The sequence below is a fragment of the Marmota marmota genome, unplaced genomic scaffold (genome assembly GCF_001458135.2).
Source record: "Marmota marmota marmota unplaced genomic scaffold, marMar, whole genome shotgun sequence".
Classification (NCBI taxonomy): Eukaryota; Metazoa; Chordata; class Mammalia; order Rodentia; family Sciuridae; genus Marmota; species Marmota marmota.
Genome location: NW_025999982.1, coordinates 16,435,216 through 16,457,797, shown reverse-complemented (window position 1 = coordinate 16,457,797; position 22,582 = coordinate 16,435,216). Strand labels below are relative to the sequence as shown.

Here is a 22,582-nt window from a genome sequence, read left to right as displayed (position 1 = left end):
TATATATATATATATATATATATATATATATACATATATATAGTTTAAAATGCACCCTATCTGGTATTTTGAGCTTCTTGCTAGTGAAGCTAAAGAAAAAGTAGTATAACATGGAACATGATGGCAGGTGGGTTCTTTGTCTTATGCATTTGAAGAATAAAATCCACAGACACAAGGATTAAAGCAAAGAGCCCTCCAAAACAGGAAGAATCCCGATAGAGATGATAATGGGCATCCACTGTCTAGGAGTTTTTGTGGGCTTCATCTGTCCCTATGGTTGGTGGGATAGAGGACTCAGAAAGGATCAACTCTCTCTATTTTGTCTTCCTCAACAAATCTGAGGAGTGTAGTTTTTCAAGCCTTTATTAACATAAGGATGGGGGTGAGGTTTCGTTGGCAAAAGAGGTAGTGCTTTAGAGATTGTGTAGCTGGCCATTGCTAGGGTTGGGAGTAGGAATAACTAAGGAAGAGCTGTTGCAATTGAAGTTGTCAGCAGCAGTGACAGGGTGTTCCCCAGACCCAAAGTCTCTTTCAGGATGTCAAGGTCTCATTCCCTCTTTCCCTTCTCCAAGGCCCTTATCCTATCTGCCTATGGATGGTCTACCTTCCTTCCTCATTAGCCTGGGGAGGAAAAGGGTATTAGAATTTATTTTTTAAAGCATGAATTAAGTCATGTAGTTCAATTCTTTACAAACCCTAAGCAATTAGAAACCATGAGAAGAAAAAACATCACACATTTACAGCTCACTGTAAAACAGATAATCTTGGGGATATAGATCAGTGACAGAGCGCCCTCGTGTGCACAAATCCTAGCATTCAATCCCCAGTACCACCAAAACAAACAAACAAAAAAATACCCCTAACTTGAGAGGCTGAGGCAGGAGTATCACAAGTTCAAGGACATCCTCAGCAACTAAGAGAAATCCTAAGCAACTTAGTGAGCCCTGTCTCAAAATTGTAAAATAAATAAATAAAAATGCCTGGGGATGTGGTTCTGTGGTTAGGCATTCCTAAATCAATTCCCAGTACCAAATAAATAAATAAATATCCGGATAATCTCTTTTCCTCAGGCAAATGACTAGATTGTGGTTTAGGAGGAATCCTAATAAGGAGAAACTGATTCCCCTCTCTGCATCCCCAAATGTTCTCAGTACAGTGTTACTTGCAAATGCTGTTGTCTTTCCAATGTAATGTGTACATTTCCATGTTTCTACAATGAATATTGAATGTTTGAATATTGGCACATTGCAGCCACAGTACTCTTTTGGATTGAGATAAACACGGATGTTTTCCAAAATCTGCATAAATAGGCAAAACACTGCTAGAATATTTGCTTTACACTCTATGTACCCTATCTCCCTCTACAAATTATTTTGGTTTTCTCACATCCCTCCCACCTCTGGTCCCCTCTGCTACCAAAGGACCCTGGAAAGATCAAATGTAGAAGACTTAAGAAAAAGTCTGTAGTTACCTCTTTTATTTTTAACATGAATCATGTTATTTTTGTGGTTTCTGTTTTAATCTTTTACACATATGATTCTCTCAATTAATATTAATATATATATACATATGTATATATATATATATATATATATATATATATATATATATATATATATACACACACACATACACACGCATATATATGTAAGTATGTATCAGTATCCCTTGCAGCTGAAGACTGTGTCTGTGAGCACTGAACTCCACATTTCTGTAGTCCTTCTGAACCCTCCCTCATTCCGCTCACTCACAATTCTCCACACAGGTGCACATTCAGAATGCTACCCTCGCAGGAGGAGTTGCTGTGGGCACTTGTGCAGACATGGATATTAGCCCATATGTGGCTATGATCATTGGAAGCATTGCAGGAGTTGTCTCCGTGCTTGGATACAAGTTCCTGACTGTAAGTATGGCAGATATTCTAAGCCAAATCTGGAATCTGTGTTGTTATCTTCTCTTGTCCCATCAGCAGAGAAAAGGCACAAAGTTTCCTTTCATAAGTACCTTTCCTTGCCTGGAGGGTGTTTGCCATCCTTTCAGAAATACCACCCACATTTCAGGTGTCCAGTGGTTCTACTCTTTCCTGACCTCTCTGTGGCAGCTGGAGAAAGTCTGACATCAGTTACTTATAATTTAGTATGAATTTAATGTCAGGTGCTTGTGTGTGATTTTCCTCCACAGAATTTCCACTGTGTTATTGTTGTTATTGTTGTTGTTGTTGATTTTGTATAACTAAGGATTCTAGACTCCTTTAGGGTGTCATCAGAAAGTGAGAAGGAGTAGGATCTAAAATCACTCCCATTCCAACCCATCCACTAAAGATGGAAATGGTGGTTTTGCCACCAATATCCTCAAATTATTTGACATTGGTGGATTTCAGATATGGATAGAGAACCAAATTATAGAGAAGATTTCTTTTTCTGAGGCAGGGGAGGAAATGGGAAAGATGTAGATCAGAGAAAGTAGCAGATATGTAGGAAAAAGAACTTTAGAAATCTAATGTACAGCACGAGTGATACAGAATTTAAAATGTACTGTATGCAAAATTCGTGGTAAGTGAGTGGTTTTTAGTTCTTATGCCACAAAAAAAGGGGGATAACTATGGAGATGTTAATTCACTTCACAATAGTAACTTTTTTACTGTTCATATGTATTCCATAACATTATGCCGTGCATTTTAAAGATACACAATAAAAATTAATTTATAAAATCTTTTTTCTGCATGGTTACTTCATATGTAACATATATAGCAAAATAATAAGCCTTTCTCCTTTTATAATCATAGCCTTGTTTTGCTGCTAAATTGAGGATCCATGATACCTGCGGGGTGCACAATCTGCACGGCTTACCTGGCGTGATAGGAGGCCTCGCAAGCATTGTGGCCATAGTCATGGGAAAATCTAAAAAGTGAGTCAAAGAATGGCTTGTTCTCTTCCTGGTACTGTCTTGTTTTCTCTCCTTCTTTGAGATATCCTTTAATGGGAGAACAAGGTTGTTTGGGGGATTTTGTTTGGGTTGGGTTTGGTTGGTTGGTTGGCTTTTGTTTTTCTAGTATTTCAGGCCCAAATCTGTATTGTTTCTACCGCATTCAAAGAGACACAAATGAAAGAACAGAATTGTATTGAAAGATGCAGCTTAACAAATTATTAATGCCCTTTTTAAAAAATTAATGATGTTCATTTAAATTTCTCTACCATAGACAACTGTCACCAGACAGATTAGGCAATATGATAAGCACAATTGGATCGCAGTAGGCTTACTCTTTTGAGGGGGTCCCACCAAAATGGAGGAGAGGCACATGTGGTGAGTTGAAACAGTCACTTCCAGGAAATTTACACAACCAAGGATGAGTTAGCCTAATTTGGGATCTAGCAAATCTGGAAGACAATGTGTGGCCCCAACACTGCTACCAACAAGTTATGTGACTTCTAACATGTTGCTCAACCTCTCTGGTTCCCCATTTCCTCCTCTATAAAATAAGAAGACAGGACTATTTCATCTCTAAAATCCCTTCTAGCTCTAACAGACTTAGATTCACCCCAAAGGGGGCATAAATGTTTATTTAAATGGCCAGAGGGAAAATAGCAGTCAAGCCCAGAATGGAAGTGATACTAAAGGCTATCATTGCCACTTTTAGGCAACAAGACTGGAATAATTTGATATGATCACTCAGAAAGTAAGTAAAGAAGCAGAATTCTCAGTTTTAAAAGCCAGTTTTGCCAGGTATGGTAGCCCATGCCTGTAATCCCAGTGGCTCAGGAAGCTGAGGCAGGAGAGTCACAAATTCAAGTCCAGTCTCAGCAACTTAGAATGACCCTAAACAACTCAGTGAGACTTTTTCTCTATATAAAATATAAAAAAGGGCAGCGGATGTGGTTCAGTGGTTAAGCACCCCTGGGTTCAATCCCCAGTACCAAAAAATAAATAAAATAAAATAAAAATATAAAAGCCAGTTGAAGCATGAAGAAAAAGTGAACATGTATCTAGAAATGTCTCAGGATAACTACTGACTAGAGTTGCATAATTGGAAAAGAAAAAAAAATTTCTTCGATTTTAGCAAATTAAAATTTAACCCTATTGAGACGAGCAATAAGTGTTTTAAAATTTAATCATATTTTTTTCTGAGTAAAAACTGTGCTTCCAAATTTACACATATGGTTGACCCTTTTCATCTACATGCTATTTTTAAATCCCTTCTGAAATTTGAAAGACAACCCCCAAAATATTCACTCTTTCGCTTCATTTCTCTCCAATACCTAACAAGCTATTGAGAATGAACATGAAAATATTTTCTTGCAAATCAAGCATGATAAAAGCATGTGCCAATGAGCTCAACTCCTAAGTGTTATAATGTGTACACACGGTGTAAAAACATTAGAAGCTGCCTTCTGATTGGGAATTCTTGATCATCATGCCCAGACCTGTAACACAGATGTAATAAAACAAGTCTACCGGCTTTTGAGAGCTGGGCCTCACTGGGTGGCCAAACATTGGGTTAGTCTCGTGGTTAAGGGTTTAGACTTTGCTTATACAGGTTTAGTAATATCTTCTTCATTTATTTATGGAGGAGGGGGGACAATGGCAAAGGAATTGAAAGGAGCAAGCCTTGAAGGCTCATGTACCTGGCTAAAATTCACATTTAAAATAAAAACTTTCCTGAGAGACAAGACAATCACAAGTGTCCATTTGGAATATTAAAATTCAAATCAGGCTTTGGTGTGTGAAGAACAAAGGGAAGTTAAGATTCTTAAGAGACATTTTTGCAGATGATGGCAGCCTAACTCCAATGATGTTATTAATTTTGTTTAATTAATTGTTTTCCATACCTATTTGATAAAAGAATAATTTTCATCAAAAATACCTTTTAGCTCTGTATATGATCTTAGCAAATTCCTGTAAAATTAGCACATAAATTAGAAAGAAGGAAATCAAATAAATAATATGTATTAAATATTCAACTTCACTAGTGATCAGACAGATGCAAATTAAAACAAGTTACCAGTTTTTTCACAAATCAAGTTGATAGAGAATACATGAATAATAATATTGAAAGGTGGTCAAAGAAGAGAAATGGAGATATAAACTATACACTTATCTGTTTGGAAAAATCCATTAAATATATATATATATTTGATAATATCATTTTTAAAATAGATTTTATTTTATGAAAATATTTGGACAAGTTTGAGATCACATTCAGAGGAGGATATGTTCTTACAACATTTTGAAAATATGAAACACTGGGAGGAAACTAAATATCAACCTATGGAACTATAATTATAGGCCTTTATGCAGTAATATGCTGTAGCAATTCAAATTATGATCCTGCTCTATATTTGATAACATGAAAGGATATTTCAGACATTTAATGGGAAAATCAGTGCTATATACAGTTTTATTTTATTATTTTATTTATTTGTTTTTGGCACTGAAGATTGAAGCCAGGGGCACTTAACCACTGAGCCCCATCCCCCAATTTTTTATTTTTATACAGGATCTCACTAAGTTTTTTAGGGCCTTGCTAAGTTCCTGAGGCTGGCTTTGAATTTGTGATCCTCCTGCCTCAGCTTCCCAAGCCATTGAAAATACAGGCATGTGCCGCTGCACCAGGACTTATATATTTTTTTTAATTCGTTATATTTTTATTCTGATAGGGTTTGAGGAATATTAAATGTCTTCTTTTCCTTTTTATTCATTTGTGGTTTCTAATATTTAGATTGATATATTGTTACTTGTACAATTTTTTATGTAGAAGAAAATTTTTTAAACTTTCAAATAAAGAGGAAAAAAATGAGTTTAGTGTTTTCTTTTCCTTGGATCATGAAGCTGAAACACCAATAAACTCTCATTTTCCAGTTGTTTGTTTTCCTGCAATTACTCATATCATCTTTCAACAACTCTATTAATTGCCTTCTATGAGAGAGGCCCAGGAGACGCCCACATTCCTAATTCCTTTGTCACTCATATAACAGCCTGAAGCATTTCAGTCACCTTTTATCACATTCTCTGTTCCCAAAATTATAAGGTATTTTTTCACTAATTTTATTTTGAGGTAACTACTTATAAGATCACAGATATTTATTTAAGTATCTTCAATGAGTTCTCTCACATATGCTAAAATTAGCATTCTTTAGCCTTTTAATAGATTTTCTAATTCTGTTATAAGTTTCTTTAGAGTGTGATGAAGAAATAGTTGCTTTTTTATATGTTAATTGCTGTCTAGAAGAGAAGCTGACATAGGGCTAGTACTTAATAAATATTTATTGAATAAATTAAAACAGGGATCAATTTTTGAGAGTGCTAAACTCTTTCTAGGGAAGACCTTCTTATCATTCCTGAAGATGCATCAAAAGATGATTCTTAAGTTTATTTAAGAATTTTCTACCACTACTCAAAAGTCTCAAAGAAATTAAAGGTACAAAAGAAAAATATTGGTCTGTTTGCTGGCGTGTAATTCTGGACTCTGTCCTGAAGATGGCAGGATCCCCCACTGTCAGCAGGTGAGATTCCTTGGCTGGTATCCAGGAAAAACAAAATTCTTTTGTTTGTCTTCTTAGGTCTACCATAGCCATGCAAGCAGCTGCCTTGGGTTCTTCCATTGGAACAGCAATTGTTGGAGGTATTCTTACAGGTGAGTAAAAAGGTCAGTACTTCCCTGTACCCTATGGTCTCTGGATAATAGCTGGTTAATAAGCAAGTCAAATGGTAAATTCAGAGTATTCTAAGCTTCTGGCTGTAAAATAATTATGTCAGTTTAAGGAGGTGATTTTGTAACAGTGTTTTAATTACTATTTCCTCTTCAGCCTCACAATATGATTTATTTTCCCTTTACCTTCACAGGTTTAATTCTAAAGATACCTTTCTGGGAACAGCCATCTGACCAGAATTGCTATGATGATTCTGTTTATTGGGAGGTACTGTACAGAATCCTAAACAATGTAGTTGGGAAATGTGGTACACAACCTTAATTCCAGCAACTCAGGAGGTTGAGGCAGGAGCATTGCAAATTCAAGACCAGCCTCAGCAATTTAGCAAGACCATCAGCAACTTAGTGAAACCATGTCTCAAAATTTAAAAAAAAAAAAATACAATAAAAAAGACTGGGGATATAACTCAGTGGTTAGTGCCCCTGGGTTCAATCCCCAGTATCAAAAAATAAAAATTAAAAGAAAAAGAATGTAAATGATAGCTCTACTAGTAAAAAGTTTTGCTCATCTTAAGCATACATGCCTGTGTGGCATCCATAAGATGAAAATGGATGATATCCCCGTTTAGACAAAAATAGAGACTGTACATCCAACCAGATAAAATCAGAATTTATGAGTTTTTTCCAAAGCAGAAACTTATGAAGAAAAGACAAAATTTAGTTGACAAGTGTCTTGTCACTCCTCTGATAACAATTAAAAAGAGCTACTTATAAAAAGAAATAAGTCCCGAGCAAGAGTGTGAGACATTATTCCAAAGGTAAAAGTAGGCAGAAGCAAATGGAATGTGTAAAGTTGAAGACCTTGAGTGAGTACACATCAACAGGTTCTATAATAACAAAATCAGCTTCTTCCTATTCTCCACTTTCTGCCTATTTACTCCATTGACATTTTGTTCTACTGTTTCTTGTAAAACTCAAGTGAGATAGATGTTTGCATTTTTCAGCAGGACTTCCAGGGAGAAGAGGCTTGGGAAAGGAGGAAGTGTAATCAAAGTGGATGAGATAAATAGTTTTGTTCTTAAATTTTTTCCTCAACTCCAACTTATTCCCAGATCTTTCTAACTTCAGATAATAATTAAGAAAATACCATTGTTTCAATACTCAAAGTCTGTCAGACCCAGTGAAAGAATCTTGTTTTCTTTAAAGGTCCCTCCAGAGAAAGAATATGACAGACACTTCCAACTCCACAACCTGCTGGAACCTGAAGCCTAATACCATTGCTGTGCTCCAGCTTTCTTTTCTATCACATACAGTCAAGGTTAAATAAAGAAAAAGGCAGCATGTGAAGAGAATATGGACCAGAGTGGATCGATGCTAATCCCCAAATAGCCAATGTAAAAATGTCTGTATATCTGATGCTGTCTCTTGATTTTAGAATGCTTGCTTAATTGAAGGGATATGGCTCATAAAACAGATGGTCAATGCTTTCTATCCAGAACTTAGAATGCTTTTGCCAGTAAGTAGGTTCAGAATGACAATTGATGTATGTTCTTGAATTTTTCCCAAATAAGTAGGTTACATAGAAATCAACACTTCTTAGTCATGTCAGACTTTTAATGTAAATACAATTGATATAATTCCTTCAATCCTTATGATTTTAAAAGGGAAGCCAATGAAACAACAATAAGTACAAGGAATCTACATTAGAAAAATGAAAGAAGTGCTTGTAAATATGCAGTGATATTATTGTTTTGGGTAGTGTTTGTTATTTTAATAGATCACATTAGTAATATTATATCTTGAATATTTTTAATTCCTTTAGCAAATTTAGTATTTTCAGAAAGAGTTCAACTGCTATATTATCACCATCCATTTTGTATAAAATTTCAAAGAATTAAAAATTATAAAATAAAGCATTAGTCTTTAAATCTCCTTTTTTTGTTGGTTAAAAATTCATTTTAGTAACATGCACGAACACACACACTCACCCCCTCATATTTCATCCATACTTAATTAAATGTATTGCTAATGTATTTAAAAACCAAGTAATTGTCTTATATGATAAGTTTTTAAAAATCAGTTTTAGGGCTTGGGATATGGCTCAGTGATACAGCACATGCCCAGTGTATGTGAGGCAGGGGTTTGATTCCCAGCAATCTAAAACAAAAAAGAAAAGAAGGAATGAAGAAAGAAAACTTTCAGGAAAATCACATAACTTTTTTTTTTTCTGTCTGGAAAGTTTTAAGATTTATCTTGTATCCCTGAAGTCCTGAAATTTTGCCAGAATGTGTATCAATGAGGAATTGGGCGCCACCATAATTAACAGAACTTTAGTTTCTGACTGCTAGGACTTTAAAATTACAGCTAGGAATAGATTGCTTAATATTTTATTTCAGGGAAAATATAGTATCATTTACTTATATTGCACTGGCTATTCAGGTGACTTCTTTCACCCAAGACCTCCTTCTAACAACTCTTCTAAGTGTGCTGTCTTACAAGTAAGTCCACTATTCCCTCCCTTGCTAATAATCGCAAGGCTTTTGAGACTGCCTAAGGCTTTTGAGACTGCCTGAGTCCCTGCTGATCACAAGGCAGATCTCAGAGGGTCTTGGCTATACTTGGGTCTAGGAAAAAAAAAAAAAACTATTATTTTTATTTGCTCAAGAACTATGTCATGAAGGCCATACGTTCTGGGTTGTGAACACTCAGATCTGCCTCCCTGCAATGCAGTTTTTACCAACAACAAAGCCTTATTTTTTAAATTTGGAGTTAACATCCTTTTTTCACAGTAGTATATCACCTCTTTCTTTCTTGCCTGGGATTTACTGAATCACTTTAATCTGAAGAGCTGAATCTTTTGCTTAGATAAATTATCTTACTACTTAATAAAACTCCTCTCCTCTATTCATTTTTGTTCTGCTAGCACTATATCAATCTCATGGAAAGTCTGTTGGATCTGTTATCCAAATCTTTCTCACTTTATTTCATTAGTTCACTTCATTTTCTGCTTTAATTCATTTTTGCTTGTTTGCATGTTTGAAAATTGTTGTCCATTTTTATAGATCCAACAAAGTTTTGTGTGTATGTGCACAGGTATATATGTGCTGTTCTTAAATTTCCTTAATTTCTTTCATAATTTTGTTTATTGGGAGGGGTTTATTTTTGTTCACTTTTAAAGTCTAATCCTGCTCTTAAATTTATTTATTGTGTATCTATTCCCTGCAAATATTAAGATGTCAAGTAATACCAGTTTGTTAGCTGTTTGCTTTGATTAAAAATCTCAAGTTCTACCTAGATGATCGTTTCAGGAAGCTTTCGTTTTTCTTTGCTCCTTTGTCTAAATCTGAAAGATTGGCCCATAATTATTTACTGCAATTTCAGAAAGTTTTGTGAAAGCTGAGATAGCTTCCGGCTTATTCCAGCCCTTGTTTTCATAGTCTTTAAGCTGTTTATTGCACAAGATAAGAAAGCTCTGTTGATGGGGTCAAAGGGAGTCTCCACAAGTTCTACTTTGTTAGAAATCATTATCGTTTAAAACAAACTCTTACTGGTCTCTTGATTCTTTTCACTCTGAGTGCTGGAACCCACTAGGTAGATTGTCCATTTCTTCTGTCTATTCACTAGAAGTTAAGTTCCTGGGCTGAAGTATGGGTGCGGGAGGGAGGCAAAAGTCTTGAAAATGTAAACCAGGTATAGTGGCCCACACCTTTAATCTCAGTGGCTCAGGAGGCTGAGGCAGGAAGATAGCAAGTTTGAGGCTAGCCTCAGTAATCTAGCAAGGCCTAACCAATTTAGTGAGATCCCAGCTCAAAGGTTGGTGACTTAGCTCAGTGGTAAGTCACATTCCATTTGCTCCTAGGTTCAATCCCCAGCAAATTCACTTCCTCTGGATTGACACCTCAAGAAAATCTTTCTGTTTTCTAGTCTTTTCAGCAAGCAAAGCTTAGCATTCTCCTAGAATTGTGGCTGAAAGTGACTTAATGTCTCTTTTAAGACCTTCTGCAGCTCCTGGGGGACCAGGAATACTTACTACCAACCCAAAAACATCAATTGAGAAGATAAATCAACAACCCATTGGCATTCACAAATCTCTGAGAACTAATAATACCCAGATCTTTACCTCGTGGGTCTCCTTCAACAGCTTCCAGCCTCCAAACTCTCCTCCACACAAAGGAGAAAAGTTCTCTATCAACATAGTTTTTTCTTTCCCCAGAATCCATACAAATGGCCAACGGAATCCAAACTTTTACATCTTCCAGGCATGGTTGCTGCTTATCTCAGGAGAGATCCTATAGTTCAATTAGAATTGTGGAATGAGATCAAAAGAGACACATTCAAGCTCCCATCTTCCCCACTTAAATAAAATATAAAGATTTCATGTATTTTACAATTTAAAAATGTTTCTTATGGCATTTAAGTGTGAAAAAATAAATTTCTTAAGAACTGACACACTCATTTTTTTTCCATAACCTTTACATTTGGAATAAAGCACATAAATTAGATGCTTGTTTAGTAGGTGAGTGAATAAATAATTAAATAAAAAAAGAAGCAAAGGGACATATTTTTAATTTTTGTTCTTCTTTGTTCCAGACTCTGTAAATACAAAAATGATCAAGTTCTCAATCTTTCTCTAACTTTTCATAACATTGACCCTTTTGAAGACTATAGGCCAGTTATTTTGCAAAATGTTTCCAGTCTGGATTTGTCTGATGTTTCCTCGTTAGATTCAGTTTATATGAATTTACCAGCAGTGTTGCAAAAAGAAATGTAATTGCTGGACCACATCCTATCAGTTGGAGCAGTTTTTGAACTTGTTGTGTTATTGATGATTGCTCCCTTAGCTCACTGATTAAGGTAGCATGTTTTTTCTCTTTAAAAAGTCTTCTTTCTACCTTTGTAATTAATATTATTTTGTAGGAAGCAATGTGAAGTGTTCTATATCCCTATGCCAATGTCTTATTCCTCCTCAATCTTGAAATGTATTCATTTACTAATTTATATCACTATAGTCTCATGATTTTTATTTTAGTAAATTATATGCAATACAATACAATACAATACAATACAAGATTGTTGTGATGAGAAAATTGTCCCAGACTTGGCCCATGCAAGCCTATTCCAGCTGGTTTCTATGTCTTTTTGACATGTACTTCACCTTGTGCTTTGCCTGCTCCAGCTCTGGCATCAGCCATTTCTTTGAGTCCTGCTTCCTTTCTACAAGGTAGATGTGCTCATTGCCTCTTTTTGGCCCTCTCTGTTGTTGTAAGAGATAGGGAATGTAAATGTGTGTTTGAATAGATAGATTTGCATCTATTATAATTTCTTCATTGACATAAATATTTCTATATACAATGAGGGTTGTTATAATACTTGTTTTGAAAATGTGAATTTGTTCCAGTACAATTGATATCTTAAGGAACATATTAATCATGTCATAAATTTCATGGTTACATATGCATGATTTCATTTGCAAGAAACACAAAGTGAACACAGAAAACTGCACCTTGCTGAACAAGACAGTCCACAAATGTGCCTATGCATGTACATGCACACAAACCTATAACCAGCTCCGTCAGTTTATCTCATGTATTAAGACCACATCCATTTTATCTGGTGCCTAACTTTCTGATTACAAGTAACCCTCCTTCTACCACTTCACAATAACTCACAAGTTGCAATCTTTCTGAAGTCCACTTCCACAAGCAAACTTTAGGTCCTTTTCAAGGTAAAGTGCGATGTTTAGAAAGTAAACACACAACTCCAGAAAGAATCTTCACTCATACTATCAAGTTGCTTTATCTTCTTTTAAGAACTTGGAATGGGACCTTATAGCCAACGCCAATTTTATGTAGTTCATGCCAGAAGAAAGATAGTAAATTTTAATCAGTAGACTCAAAGGAACACACTTTGTTTTTATGAAAGGAGGTTGGTAAATAAATGCATACATGTGTACCTTTATTCCCTAACTCCTTCTCATTGATTTTAAATAAGTTTTTCAATTAAAATGCCAGACTTTAGATGGCAGAGATTTAACAATGTTGAATTTTACCTGACCCCTTGTGAAAATAGTGAGGGGTGAAAAGAATCCACCCAACCCTGCTGTGTTCCAGAAAATGGCTTTCAGCAAAATACACCCTTCCTACATGACCTAAATTGTATTCGCAGATGCCCCCTGGCTTACCTATGACAAGGCCAACCACAGGTGTTTCAAATTCTTTCATAAATGATTAGCTGAGCTACTTATCCCCACTGGTTAATCTTAACCAAATTAGTTAATGTTCTCTCCTTGCCCTAGGCTGCTGAACTTTGGCCCACCCTCAGCCCAAGCCAGCATGAAAACTCTCCAGACAACAGACCGGTCCGGCTAAAATATTCCCTGATTTATTATCCAATTATGCCAATCTTTCATCCTACAGACCCAACTCTTTCTAATCTGTTTACTTTTCTCTATATTTCTAAGACTCAATAAATATAATTGGGATTCCAATTTATTGACCAAGTTGCCTTCTTTGTGAATAATGGTACATATTTCTCTATTTACAGATTAATGGATAATCCAAATTCTAATTATATTTTAGTTTTGAGGAACAATCTTGGGAGGGAGACACACAGATTAATAATAATAGCACATTTTATTAACAAATTAACTATTTACATAATAAATTCTACCACAACCCACCAAAGTAGATCAAATTTGGGGAGTCAAATTGTCCTTTTGTAAAATTAGAAGTTTGGTAATCTGATTCTCTATAATGGTAGAAAACACCCTCCACCATTAACAAAGAGACAACTGATCAATGAATCCTATTATTTCCATATATTTATTTCAACCTTAATAAACATGCTAGATGAATAATATTATATACTGAGACACAGAGAATTTAAGTAGCTTTCCACAAGCAAACTAATAAAAGACAGAACTTAAATTTAAACTCAGATCTGTTTGGTGCCAAAGGTCAAACTCTTTTAATCATTGTGCTATATCAGACCCTCCTTAAGTCCAGAAATTAATTACTATAGTATCATATGTGAATATTAAGGGAGAAGAATTTTGGGTGATATTCAAGAATTTAAGTTTGCAAAAGGGAGTTGTATTTTTCAGCAAAAGTCTAACTTTCATTAAGTTATATTAAGGCAAGCAGTTTATATTTCTGATTTTTTGTTTAATCTAGTTTTTGAATTTGTTTTGACTTCATAGCTATATTAAATATGTAAGAAGAAAATAGATACTATTTAAATTTTACAAATATCTAACTATTATACTAATATAATTTAAATTTTAAAAAGTACTAGTGCTTGTGATATAGCTGATATATGGACATTTTATATATATATATATATTATATATATAATATATATATATTATACAATCAGAATGGCATAATTAATGTTCTTGCATTGTTTGAAAGTAAGGAAATTAAAACAGAACTTTGAGATCACTTTCACATACCTATTTATGAAGCAAAGGAAAAGAGCTAATTAGAGCCATTTCATATAATTCATCAACTTTGCTCTGAAATTTTTAGCTTGGTGGTTTGTGTCCAGGCCGGTCTATGACTCCCCCCACCCCCATTACTCTCTACTTGTTTGTGCCTAAATTTTCTATAACCATCTGTTATAGTCTGAATTGTGTCTTCCAAATTTCATAAGCTGAAGTCTTAACTTCCACTGTCTCAGGGTGTCACAATGTTTATATTCAGAGATAAGACTTTAGACAGGTAATTAAAATTAACTGAAATCTTGGGATAGGCCCTATTACAATAGGACTAGTGTTCTTATAAGAAGAGATTAGGACATGGATACATACAAAGGAAACCCTGTGTGGAGACATATAGAAAAGAGAGCCATCTATAAGTCAAGGAGAGAAACCAACTTTGTGGACACCTTGATCTTGACCTTCTTGCCTGCAGTATTGTGAGAAAATAAATGTCTGTTGTTTCATTTCCTCATTTTGTCATACTTTTTTACAGCAGCCCTAGAAAATTAACATGTATCCTCTTTGACTTGGGAATTGCTCCAGGTTCTCCTCACTGCCTCTTTCTTTTCTCCATCTTACTGCTACCAGGTTTACTGTATTTTCATCCTGTTGTCTCTCACTGTATGTTTCCCTCTCAGAACTTTCTGTAACAGTGTCTTGGTTATAAGGCCCTTGAATAGGCTGGGAACTCATTTTGTCTTGCAGAATCAGCTAGTTGGGTTGGATCTTCAGCCACTAAAGCGAATGGTCAAATGACAGTTTTTGCTCGTAATATATAAGTAACTCTGCACCTAAGACTAATCTTAGCACCCAAGAGCTAAGATGAAATGGAGGCTGGTAAGGTTGTATGATTATGGTACGATTATGGTATGATTATGACAATAGTACTTCAGTATGAGAAAGTGTGAATTCTAGAGCCAGACTGCCTGAATTTGGACACACATCCACACATGCCCAGTTCTTATGTAATATATTTTTTGTTTTTCTACCAAGAATGGTGAAAATATTACCCGTTCTCATGCACTTACTCTATTTATTCTGTATATACACATCAATAGTTATAATACAGTAAATACATGGTAAACTCTGTAAATATCATTATGGTAACCATAGCAATAATATCACATATTACCCCAATCATCTGCCTTGAGCAATGACCACCTATATCCATAAATTTTCAGGCATAGTAGCATATATATTACTTGTCCAGAATTAATACCTCATCTCTGACCTGCAACATAATCCACCCACTCAGATATATAAGGAAAGTCCTAATTTACTATGAATAATGGTACATATTTATATATTTACAGATATTTACAGAGGAAACTAATGAGTTTTCTCTCTGGCTTTCTTAACTCTATGACAAGATTTTTTAAATTTCTAACTTTTTCTAAAATTATAAAAATAATTCACATAAATGACAAGTATTTGGCAAAAAAAAAATCTAAGAGTACTGATTTTTTTCTAAATAACAAATGATAGTTTCCCTTTCCTTAAACACCATCCAGATGCCCTGTCCTTCCTAACAGATGTTGCTATTATTAACAGTATAATTCGATTCTTTAAAAAAAGGATTTATAAACAAGTTATGGTAACATAAGGCCAGGAGGGGAGGCTATTTTAAAGTTTTTCTGCTATATAAAACCCATATAATGTCACTAAAAGATAGACGATAAATTAATATTGTGTGCTAAACCTCCAAGGCAACTGTTAAAATAACAAAACAGAGTTATAGCTAAGAAGCCAAAAAGAGATACTCAAGAAGGTAGAAATGAGAAAGAAAGAGAGAGAAAGGAAAGAACAGATGAGCTAAATAAGAAACAAATGACTTAACCATGTCACATTAAATATAAATGGTCTAAGCATTTGAATTAAAAGACAGAGATTGTTGGATGGGATAAAAAAAAAAATTGCAAGACCAAACTATGTGCTGTCTTCAAAGAAGCATTTTATATAAAGACAAAAATAGGTTAAAAGTAAATTAGTAGGGAAAATATGTGCCCTGTTTATATTAGTCACAAAAAGTTGGGAAAGCTATATTAATAGAGGCAAATTAGATTAAAAATAAAAAAACAGGAATATTAAATGTAATCTCAAAATAATAAAATGGTTAATTATTCAGAAGGACAGAATAATAGATACTCTTCTAATGTCAAAACCTCAAAATCATGAAGTAAAAATATATAAAAATGCAAAGACAGATAGAGAACTCAAAGATTTCATTATTCCTCTCTCAATAATTAATAGCAGATAAAAAGATCTAAATTTCTTAACTCATATGTCAGAAAATAATGGTGACTATAATCAACAATTATCCTTAAATATTCAGAAGTACATCAATAAGAAACATTTATGACTATATTTTGGGGCTGTTAGTCAGCTATAATCAAATTTTAGGTGCTGTGTTATGAAAGCCAGATGTGTGAATCACGAACATCTGGAACTAGCAACACATGACAGATTAAAAGCTTTGGAGTCAGGCACACTTGAGTTCTTACCAATTATGTGATCTGGGCCATATTACTTAACTTCTTGAAGTCTGAGCTTCTTCATTTGTAATGTTGGAATAATAATGGCATGACTAGGACCTGTTATTACAGTATTACCTCTTATTATATAACAATTTGAAGGAATCGATTGCAAGTAATTTAACTCCTGTCACGTTCCCATTTGTCTGAACTCTTTGCTTCTTCCTCTGCTCTTTGTCTTGAAAAAATGATCCTATTGCCCTGCAACACTATTAAATGTAAATGTCACTAACAAGATGGCTTTGAGACTAAGAGTCATTTTCTATGCAAAGAAACACTGCCCTTTGTTTTGTCCCTGTAGCTGCCTCTCTTACACTATTCAAATGTTCAAGACTTGGCTCAAGAAAATTATCATCAGTGTCTGTTAGAGAAGTTTATCTGAGATTATGTTCAACCAATCCAAGATCATCCCAAGCAGGGCCTTTAAACTATAAAACTTTTAGTATTATGTAAATACAAGTGGTCCAAGGAGCACTGTAGGAGGAGTGAACTTAATTGCACCTCTGTTAAAAAGTAGCTATCAGAGGGGCTGGGGTTACAGCTTAGCTGTACAACGCTTGCCTTGCACATGTGAGGCACTGGTTTCAATTCTCAGCACCACATAAAAATAAATAAATAAAATAAATATACTGCATTCATCTTAAAAAAAAATCTTTTAAAAAATGGAGCTATCAGATCCTCACCAAATCCCTGACCTCTTTGAGTTACAATTTTCATACTCACAAAATGGCAGAATTTGACATCTATGGTCACTTGGTTCTTCCCAGTCCTATGTCACCAGGAATGATTATCTGAAAACATAAAGTTTCAAAGATGTCAGTTATTCATTCACTCTTTTATTTATCTACTAATTGAATAAGTATTTATTAAATGTCAGGCACTGTTCTAAGTTTTTGGGAATTCCACAGTAAAGCAAAAAAAGAAGAAGTCCTCACTTTCAAGAATTTCTGATTTCTTGCAGAAAACAAATGATAAACTAAACATTAAATATATAACATGATGATGACTAGAAAAAAATTGAGGAAAAAATGCTATTAAAAAGGCAATATATCAGTTTGTCCAATCTGTTGACCTAGTTCCTGGTCAGTCATTCTGACACAAAAAGGGAAGACTGCCTTTCTTTCTTGAGCAAGTCGAGAAGAATGAGCAACTGTCTTTCAGACACATGATTAAAAGTACACAAAAAAGTGGCAAATTTGATGGAAAAAAAAAAAAGAAAACTTCCCTTTACAGAAAAGAATTCAGACATAATAGATGAGAGTTTGTTAGTGGACCAAAGATAAATGAGGAACGCCAGGCACTGAGCTTTTAATACACACTAGGGGCAATGTACATGTTAACTCTGTATTCATCAGTCCAACCTTTGTCTACAGTATCATTATCATTTTTCTCATTGTGAACATAAGAAATTAAAACTTAGTAAGTCAAGTAATCTGGTGAGACTGTGCCAGGATCTATGCACAGCACTAAGTTTAAAATCAGTTCTCTTCCACTCCTTTAAGAGGGTGGAAGAGGCTGACCATTATAAGGAACTTGAGGAGCAAAGTGAAATTAAGCCACTCTCTCTCACCATGCACAAAACTCAACCCAAAGTGGATAAAGGACTTAGGAATTAGACCAGAGACCCTATACCTAACAGAAGAGAAATCAGGCCAAATTTTTATCATGTCGGATTAGGTCCTAACTTCTTTAACCAGATTCCTAAAGTGCAAGAAATAAAATCAAGAATTAATAAATGAAATGTATTCAAACTAAAAAGCTTCTTCTCAGCAAAGGAAATAATCAATAATGTAAACAGAGTGCCCACAGAATGGGAGAACATCTTTACTATCCGCATATCAAATAGAGCACTAATCTCCAGGATATATAAAGTACTCAAAAAACTTAACACCAAAAAAATAAAAAACCCAATCATAAATGGGCCAAGGAACCAAACAGACACTTCTCAGAAGAAGATAGACAATTGATCAACAAATACATTTAAAAAATGTTCAACCTCTCTAGTAATTAGAGAAATACAAATCAAAACTACTCTAAGATTTCATCTCACTCCAGTCAGAATGGCAATTATCAAGAATACAAGCAATAATAAGTGTTGCTGAGGATGTGGAGAGAAAGGTATACTCATACATTGCTGGTGGCACTGCAAATTGGTACAACCACTATGGAAAGCAGTATGGAGATTCCTTAAAAAACTTGGAATGAAACCACCATTTGACCCAGTTATCCCACTCCTCAGTTTATACCCAAAGACTTAAAATCAGCATACTATAGTGACACAGCCACATCAATGTTCATAGCAGCTCAATTCACAATAACTAAACTGTGGAACCAACCTAGATGCCCTTCAACAGATGAATGGATAAAGAAAGTGTGGTATATATACACAATAGAATATTACTCAGCATTAAAAGAGAATAAAATTATGGCATTTGCAGGTAAATGGGTGGAGTTGGAGAATATCATGCTAAGTGAAGTTAGCTAATCCCAAAAAATCAAAGGCCAAATGTTCTCTCTTATAAGTGGATTTTGATCCATAACTAGGGAGGACAGGGGATGGCAGTGTAGGGAGAATGGAGGAACTTTGATTGGGCAAAGGGGAAGAAGGAGGGAAAAGGATGGGGGTTGGGAACGGGAAAGATTGTGAAATAAGATGATCATCATTACCCTAGGTAAATGTATGACTATACATATGGTGCAACTCTACATTGTGTACAACCAGAGAAATGAAAAGTTGTGCTCCTTTTTGTACAATGAAGTGAAATACATTCTTCTGTCATGTATAACTAATTAGAATTTTTTAAAAAAATTTTTTTAAAAAAAAATGCATGTACAGTTGAGCTCCCCCAACCTGAAAGTCCAAAATCCAAAATGCCCTAGAATCTGAATTTTTTTTGAGCACTGACATGATGCCACAAGTGGAAAATTCCACACCGGATCTTATGTGATGGGTCACAGTCAAAATGCAGATGCATTAAAAATATTGAACACAATTACCTTCAGCCTATGTGCATAAGGAACATATGAAACCTAAATGAATTTTATGTTTAGACTTGGGTCCCATTCCCCAAGATATTTCATAAGTATATGCAAATATTCCAAAATCCAAAGAATCTAAAATCTGAAAACACTTCTGCACTCAAATATTTCAGAAAGAGACTCTCAAGCTGAATATACTTACATGAGGATATTATAAATTTACCAATATAAATATATGTGATACAATTGTAAGATAATAAGCTACTCAGTGGTCCTTCGTGAAGACCCATACTGTTCATTGATTCTCAGAAAGGCTTTTGTTGATTTTTGTTAAATAATGGTTGCAATTTAGTGATGGTTTGACAAATGGAGTTGTATCTCAATCTCTTTTCCCAGTATATTTATTGTCACTATCTATGAGATCTATTTATAAACTAACTATTATGTAGAAAAAAAAGGAACTTGAAATTCTTGATGGTGAGCTGTTGTTATTTAACCAACCACACACAGAATGTGGTGCGCCTTAGCAAACTACACAATCATTTGTATTATAAAACCATAGTTTCATATTGAGGATTAAACATGTACTATCTATCAGAAAACTTAAGACTAATCTTGGTTTTACAGGAAAAGAAAATCCTTCCAGATTTTATTTAATAAAGCAGATTGAACTGAAAAGTGAAAAAGGAGAAAGGCGGAAGGAGTTCAAAAAAGGCAACAAAACAGTGTAGGGCTTAATTCAGTTCTATTATAAAATAGATGAAAGACCATAATGTGGAGCAAACATTACCAACATCTTCAAAACTTTCATTTGTTTGGAAGCTGTTGGTTTTTGTCTGGTTGTAATTGTGACAAAATCTCTATTGTTTAAATAATTATTTCAACTAATTGAACATGAGTGGGTTTGATTCTTTTGCCATACTTTCAATTCTTGGCCTGATTCTTATTTTTATTTTAAATATTAAAATATTTATGACTAAAACATCCAAGCAACATTCTCTTCCAGGACCCAAACCTTGGCCAGTTATTGGAAATCTGCACATCCTCAATCTGAAGAGGCAATATCAAACCATGCAAGAGGTAAAAAAGAAAAAATATATATTGTTAATTTGATTCTTATTTATAATTTCTAAATCAGTCTTGCCCTAGTATGTTTATTAGTATGCATATTAACAACAGTTCCTATATGTATTGGGAGGGAATTTAGGTAGTATTTGAAATTAACAGATCTGCTTTAAATTTGAACATATGTTAAAAATTAGCACAAATACTTCTATTTTGAAAGCAGTATTTTAACACTAAAATATTTTAAACTTGTACTTGCATTTTCACATATAACCTGCTACAAAAGAATTGAATTTGTAGTAATAGTCTTACTCTAGAGTCTTCAATTTAACTACTCAAAACATTGTACAAAAATTACAATCAAGATTGTGTCCCCCCAAATTTAGTTCTGGATATGCCATTAATTTGCTGTGTGAATTAGCCAGTGTCTTTGTTTTCTCATCTGTAAATTTACAGGGCTGGACAAAGTGCTAGACCAATTTCTCTAATTTTCCACTATGATTCTGTAGCTATTGATTATGGAGCTACCTAGGTAATACAAAGACTCGAAGTTGGCATTTAGTTATAAATTTTAAGTTCCAAACAGCATGTAACTGCTGTATTCTATAACTTTTCAGTATAAAATCTTAAGGGGAATTTACTGAAAGAAAAATCATTATTTTATCTCAGTGGGTATAATAAAAATACCTATATTTGTGTTGCATTTTGTTTATTAAAGCACTGTAAGAATTACACTTAATCCTCACAATCATCCTAGAGGAAAAAAGGGGTGAAGTTTTCATCTTCATTTTACAGATATGTGTGGTTCTTTCTCCAACATCCAAAGGTCACAAAACAGGTTCATTCTTCAGAAAAACATGGCCTTCCTTCAATAAATCCTTCTTTTAAGTCCCTGTGCCCCAACCTCAATTGTTGATTCCCACACCATTCCTGTCCTTCACTTACATATTCACCAGCCTAATTTATGATTTAGTCTTTCATTTTTACCTTCTACATTGTTCTGAATTAATTCCATCTGTAAAATATCCTTTCTTCCCTTTTCCCAACTTCTATAATTTTTTTTCATAAAATTTCCCTCTCAGAATTGTTTTCTTTGCCTCACTCCTGCTACATCACCTTACATATGAAGGTTCCTAAGAGACTGTCATTACCACATCAAATTCCCATTTCAATTTTCACTCCCTAGAATACTAATCTTAATTATATTAATTTCCTACATCACTGAGCCCTTCTGCAATTTCTTTCGCAATTCTAATGGATTTTTTCTTTTTCTTTTTTTTTAAGTTTTCTTTTAAATTTTGTGATACTGGGGATTCAACTTAGGGGCACTTAATCATTAAGCTACACTCCAAGTTCTTTTTATTTTTTATGATTTTTTTCTTTTTTGATTTTACTTTAATGTTTTACTTTGGTTTTATCTTTTACTTTACCTAAGTTGCTGAGACTAGCATGGAACTTGCAGTCTTCCTGCCTCAGCCTCAATCACTGAGATTAGAAGTTTGCACTGCGGTGCCAACTTCTCTAATTGTCTTTTCATTGCTTGACCATTTTTCTGTATTTTATTGAAAATTTTTCTTTAAAAAATTCTTCCCAATTACCACAGTGAACTGGGGACCATAATTACAGTTCAGACTGTGGCATAAAAAACAGCACACATTCCATCAAGATCACATCAAACCCTTTCATTCAAAAGAATCCAATGCACAAGTGTCAAATATAAACACTGTCTTTTTGTTATTTATTAGAAGGGGAGAAAATATTCATTTATTTTGGCAGTACTTTTACAGTTTCAGGAAATGGCTTTGATGTCACAAGTTACAGGAATAGGAACCATAACAAACTTGGAGGGCATTTCTTTTTTTTCTTTCTCCCCCCCCCCCCCCC

General features: G+C 34.4%; 2 protein-coding genes and 1 long non-coding RNA gene across 3 annotated transcripts in view; 2 read left to right on the top strand and 1 right to left on the bottom strand.

Annotated features, from left to right (window-relative positions):
- Rhag (Rh associated glycoprotein) overlaps positions 1–8,578 on the top strand; it is a 28,564-nt gene extending 19,986 nt beyond the window's left edge. Inside the window, exons 6-10 of the mRNA XM_015487841.2 lie at positions 1,766–1,903; positions 2,786–2,907; positions 6,558–6,631; positions 6,841–6,914; positions 7,853–8,578. Of these exons, the coding sequence (XP_015343327.1) occupies positions 1,766–1,903; positions 2,786–2,907; positions 6,558–6,631; positions 6,841–6,914; positions 7,853–7,918 (474 nt within the window). The 3' untranslated portion in view covers positions 7,919–8,578. The remainder of the gene's footprint in view (positions 1–1,765; positions 1,904–2,785; positions 2,908–6,557; positions 6,632–6,840; positions 6,915–7,852) is intronic.
- Positions 8,579–10,769: 2,191 nt separating this feature from the next.
- LOC125617481 overlaps positions 10,770–22,582 on the bottom strand; it is a 12,952-nt gene continuing 1,139 nt past the window's right edge. The window contains exons 2-3 of the long non-coding RNA XR_007348509.1: positions 17,378–17,445; positions 10,770–10,935 (exon numbers count right to left, since the gene is read on the bottom strand). This is a non-coding gene — a long non-coding RNA (uncharacterized LOC125617481). The remainder of the gene's footprint in view (positions 10,936–17,377; positions 17,446–22,582) is intronic.
- The window catches only part of LOC107143659 (cytochrome P450 2K6-like), a 23,395-nt gene continuing 21,216 nt past the window's right edge, over positions 20,404–22,582 (top strand). Inside the window, exon 1 of the mRNA XM_015487378.2 lies at positions 20,404–20,713. Coding sequence (XP_015342864.2) covers positions 20,528–20,713 — 186 coding nt within the window. The 5' untranslated portion in view covers positions 20,404–20,527. The remainder of the gene's footprint in view (positions 20,714–22,582) is intronic.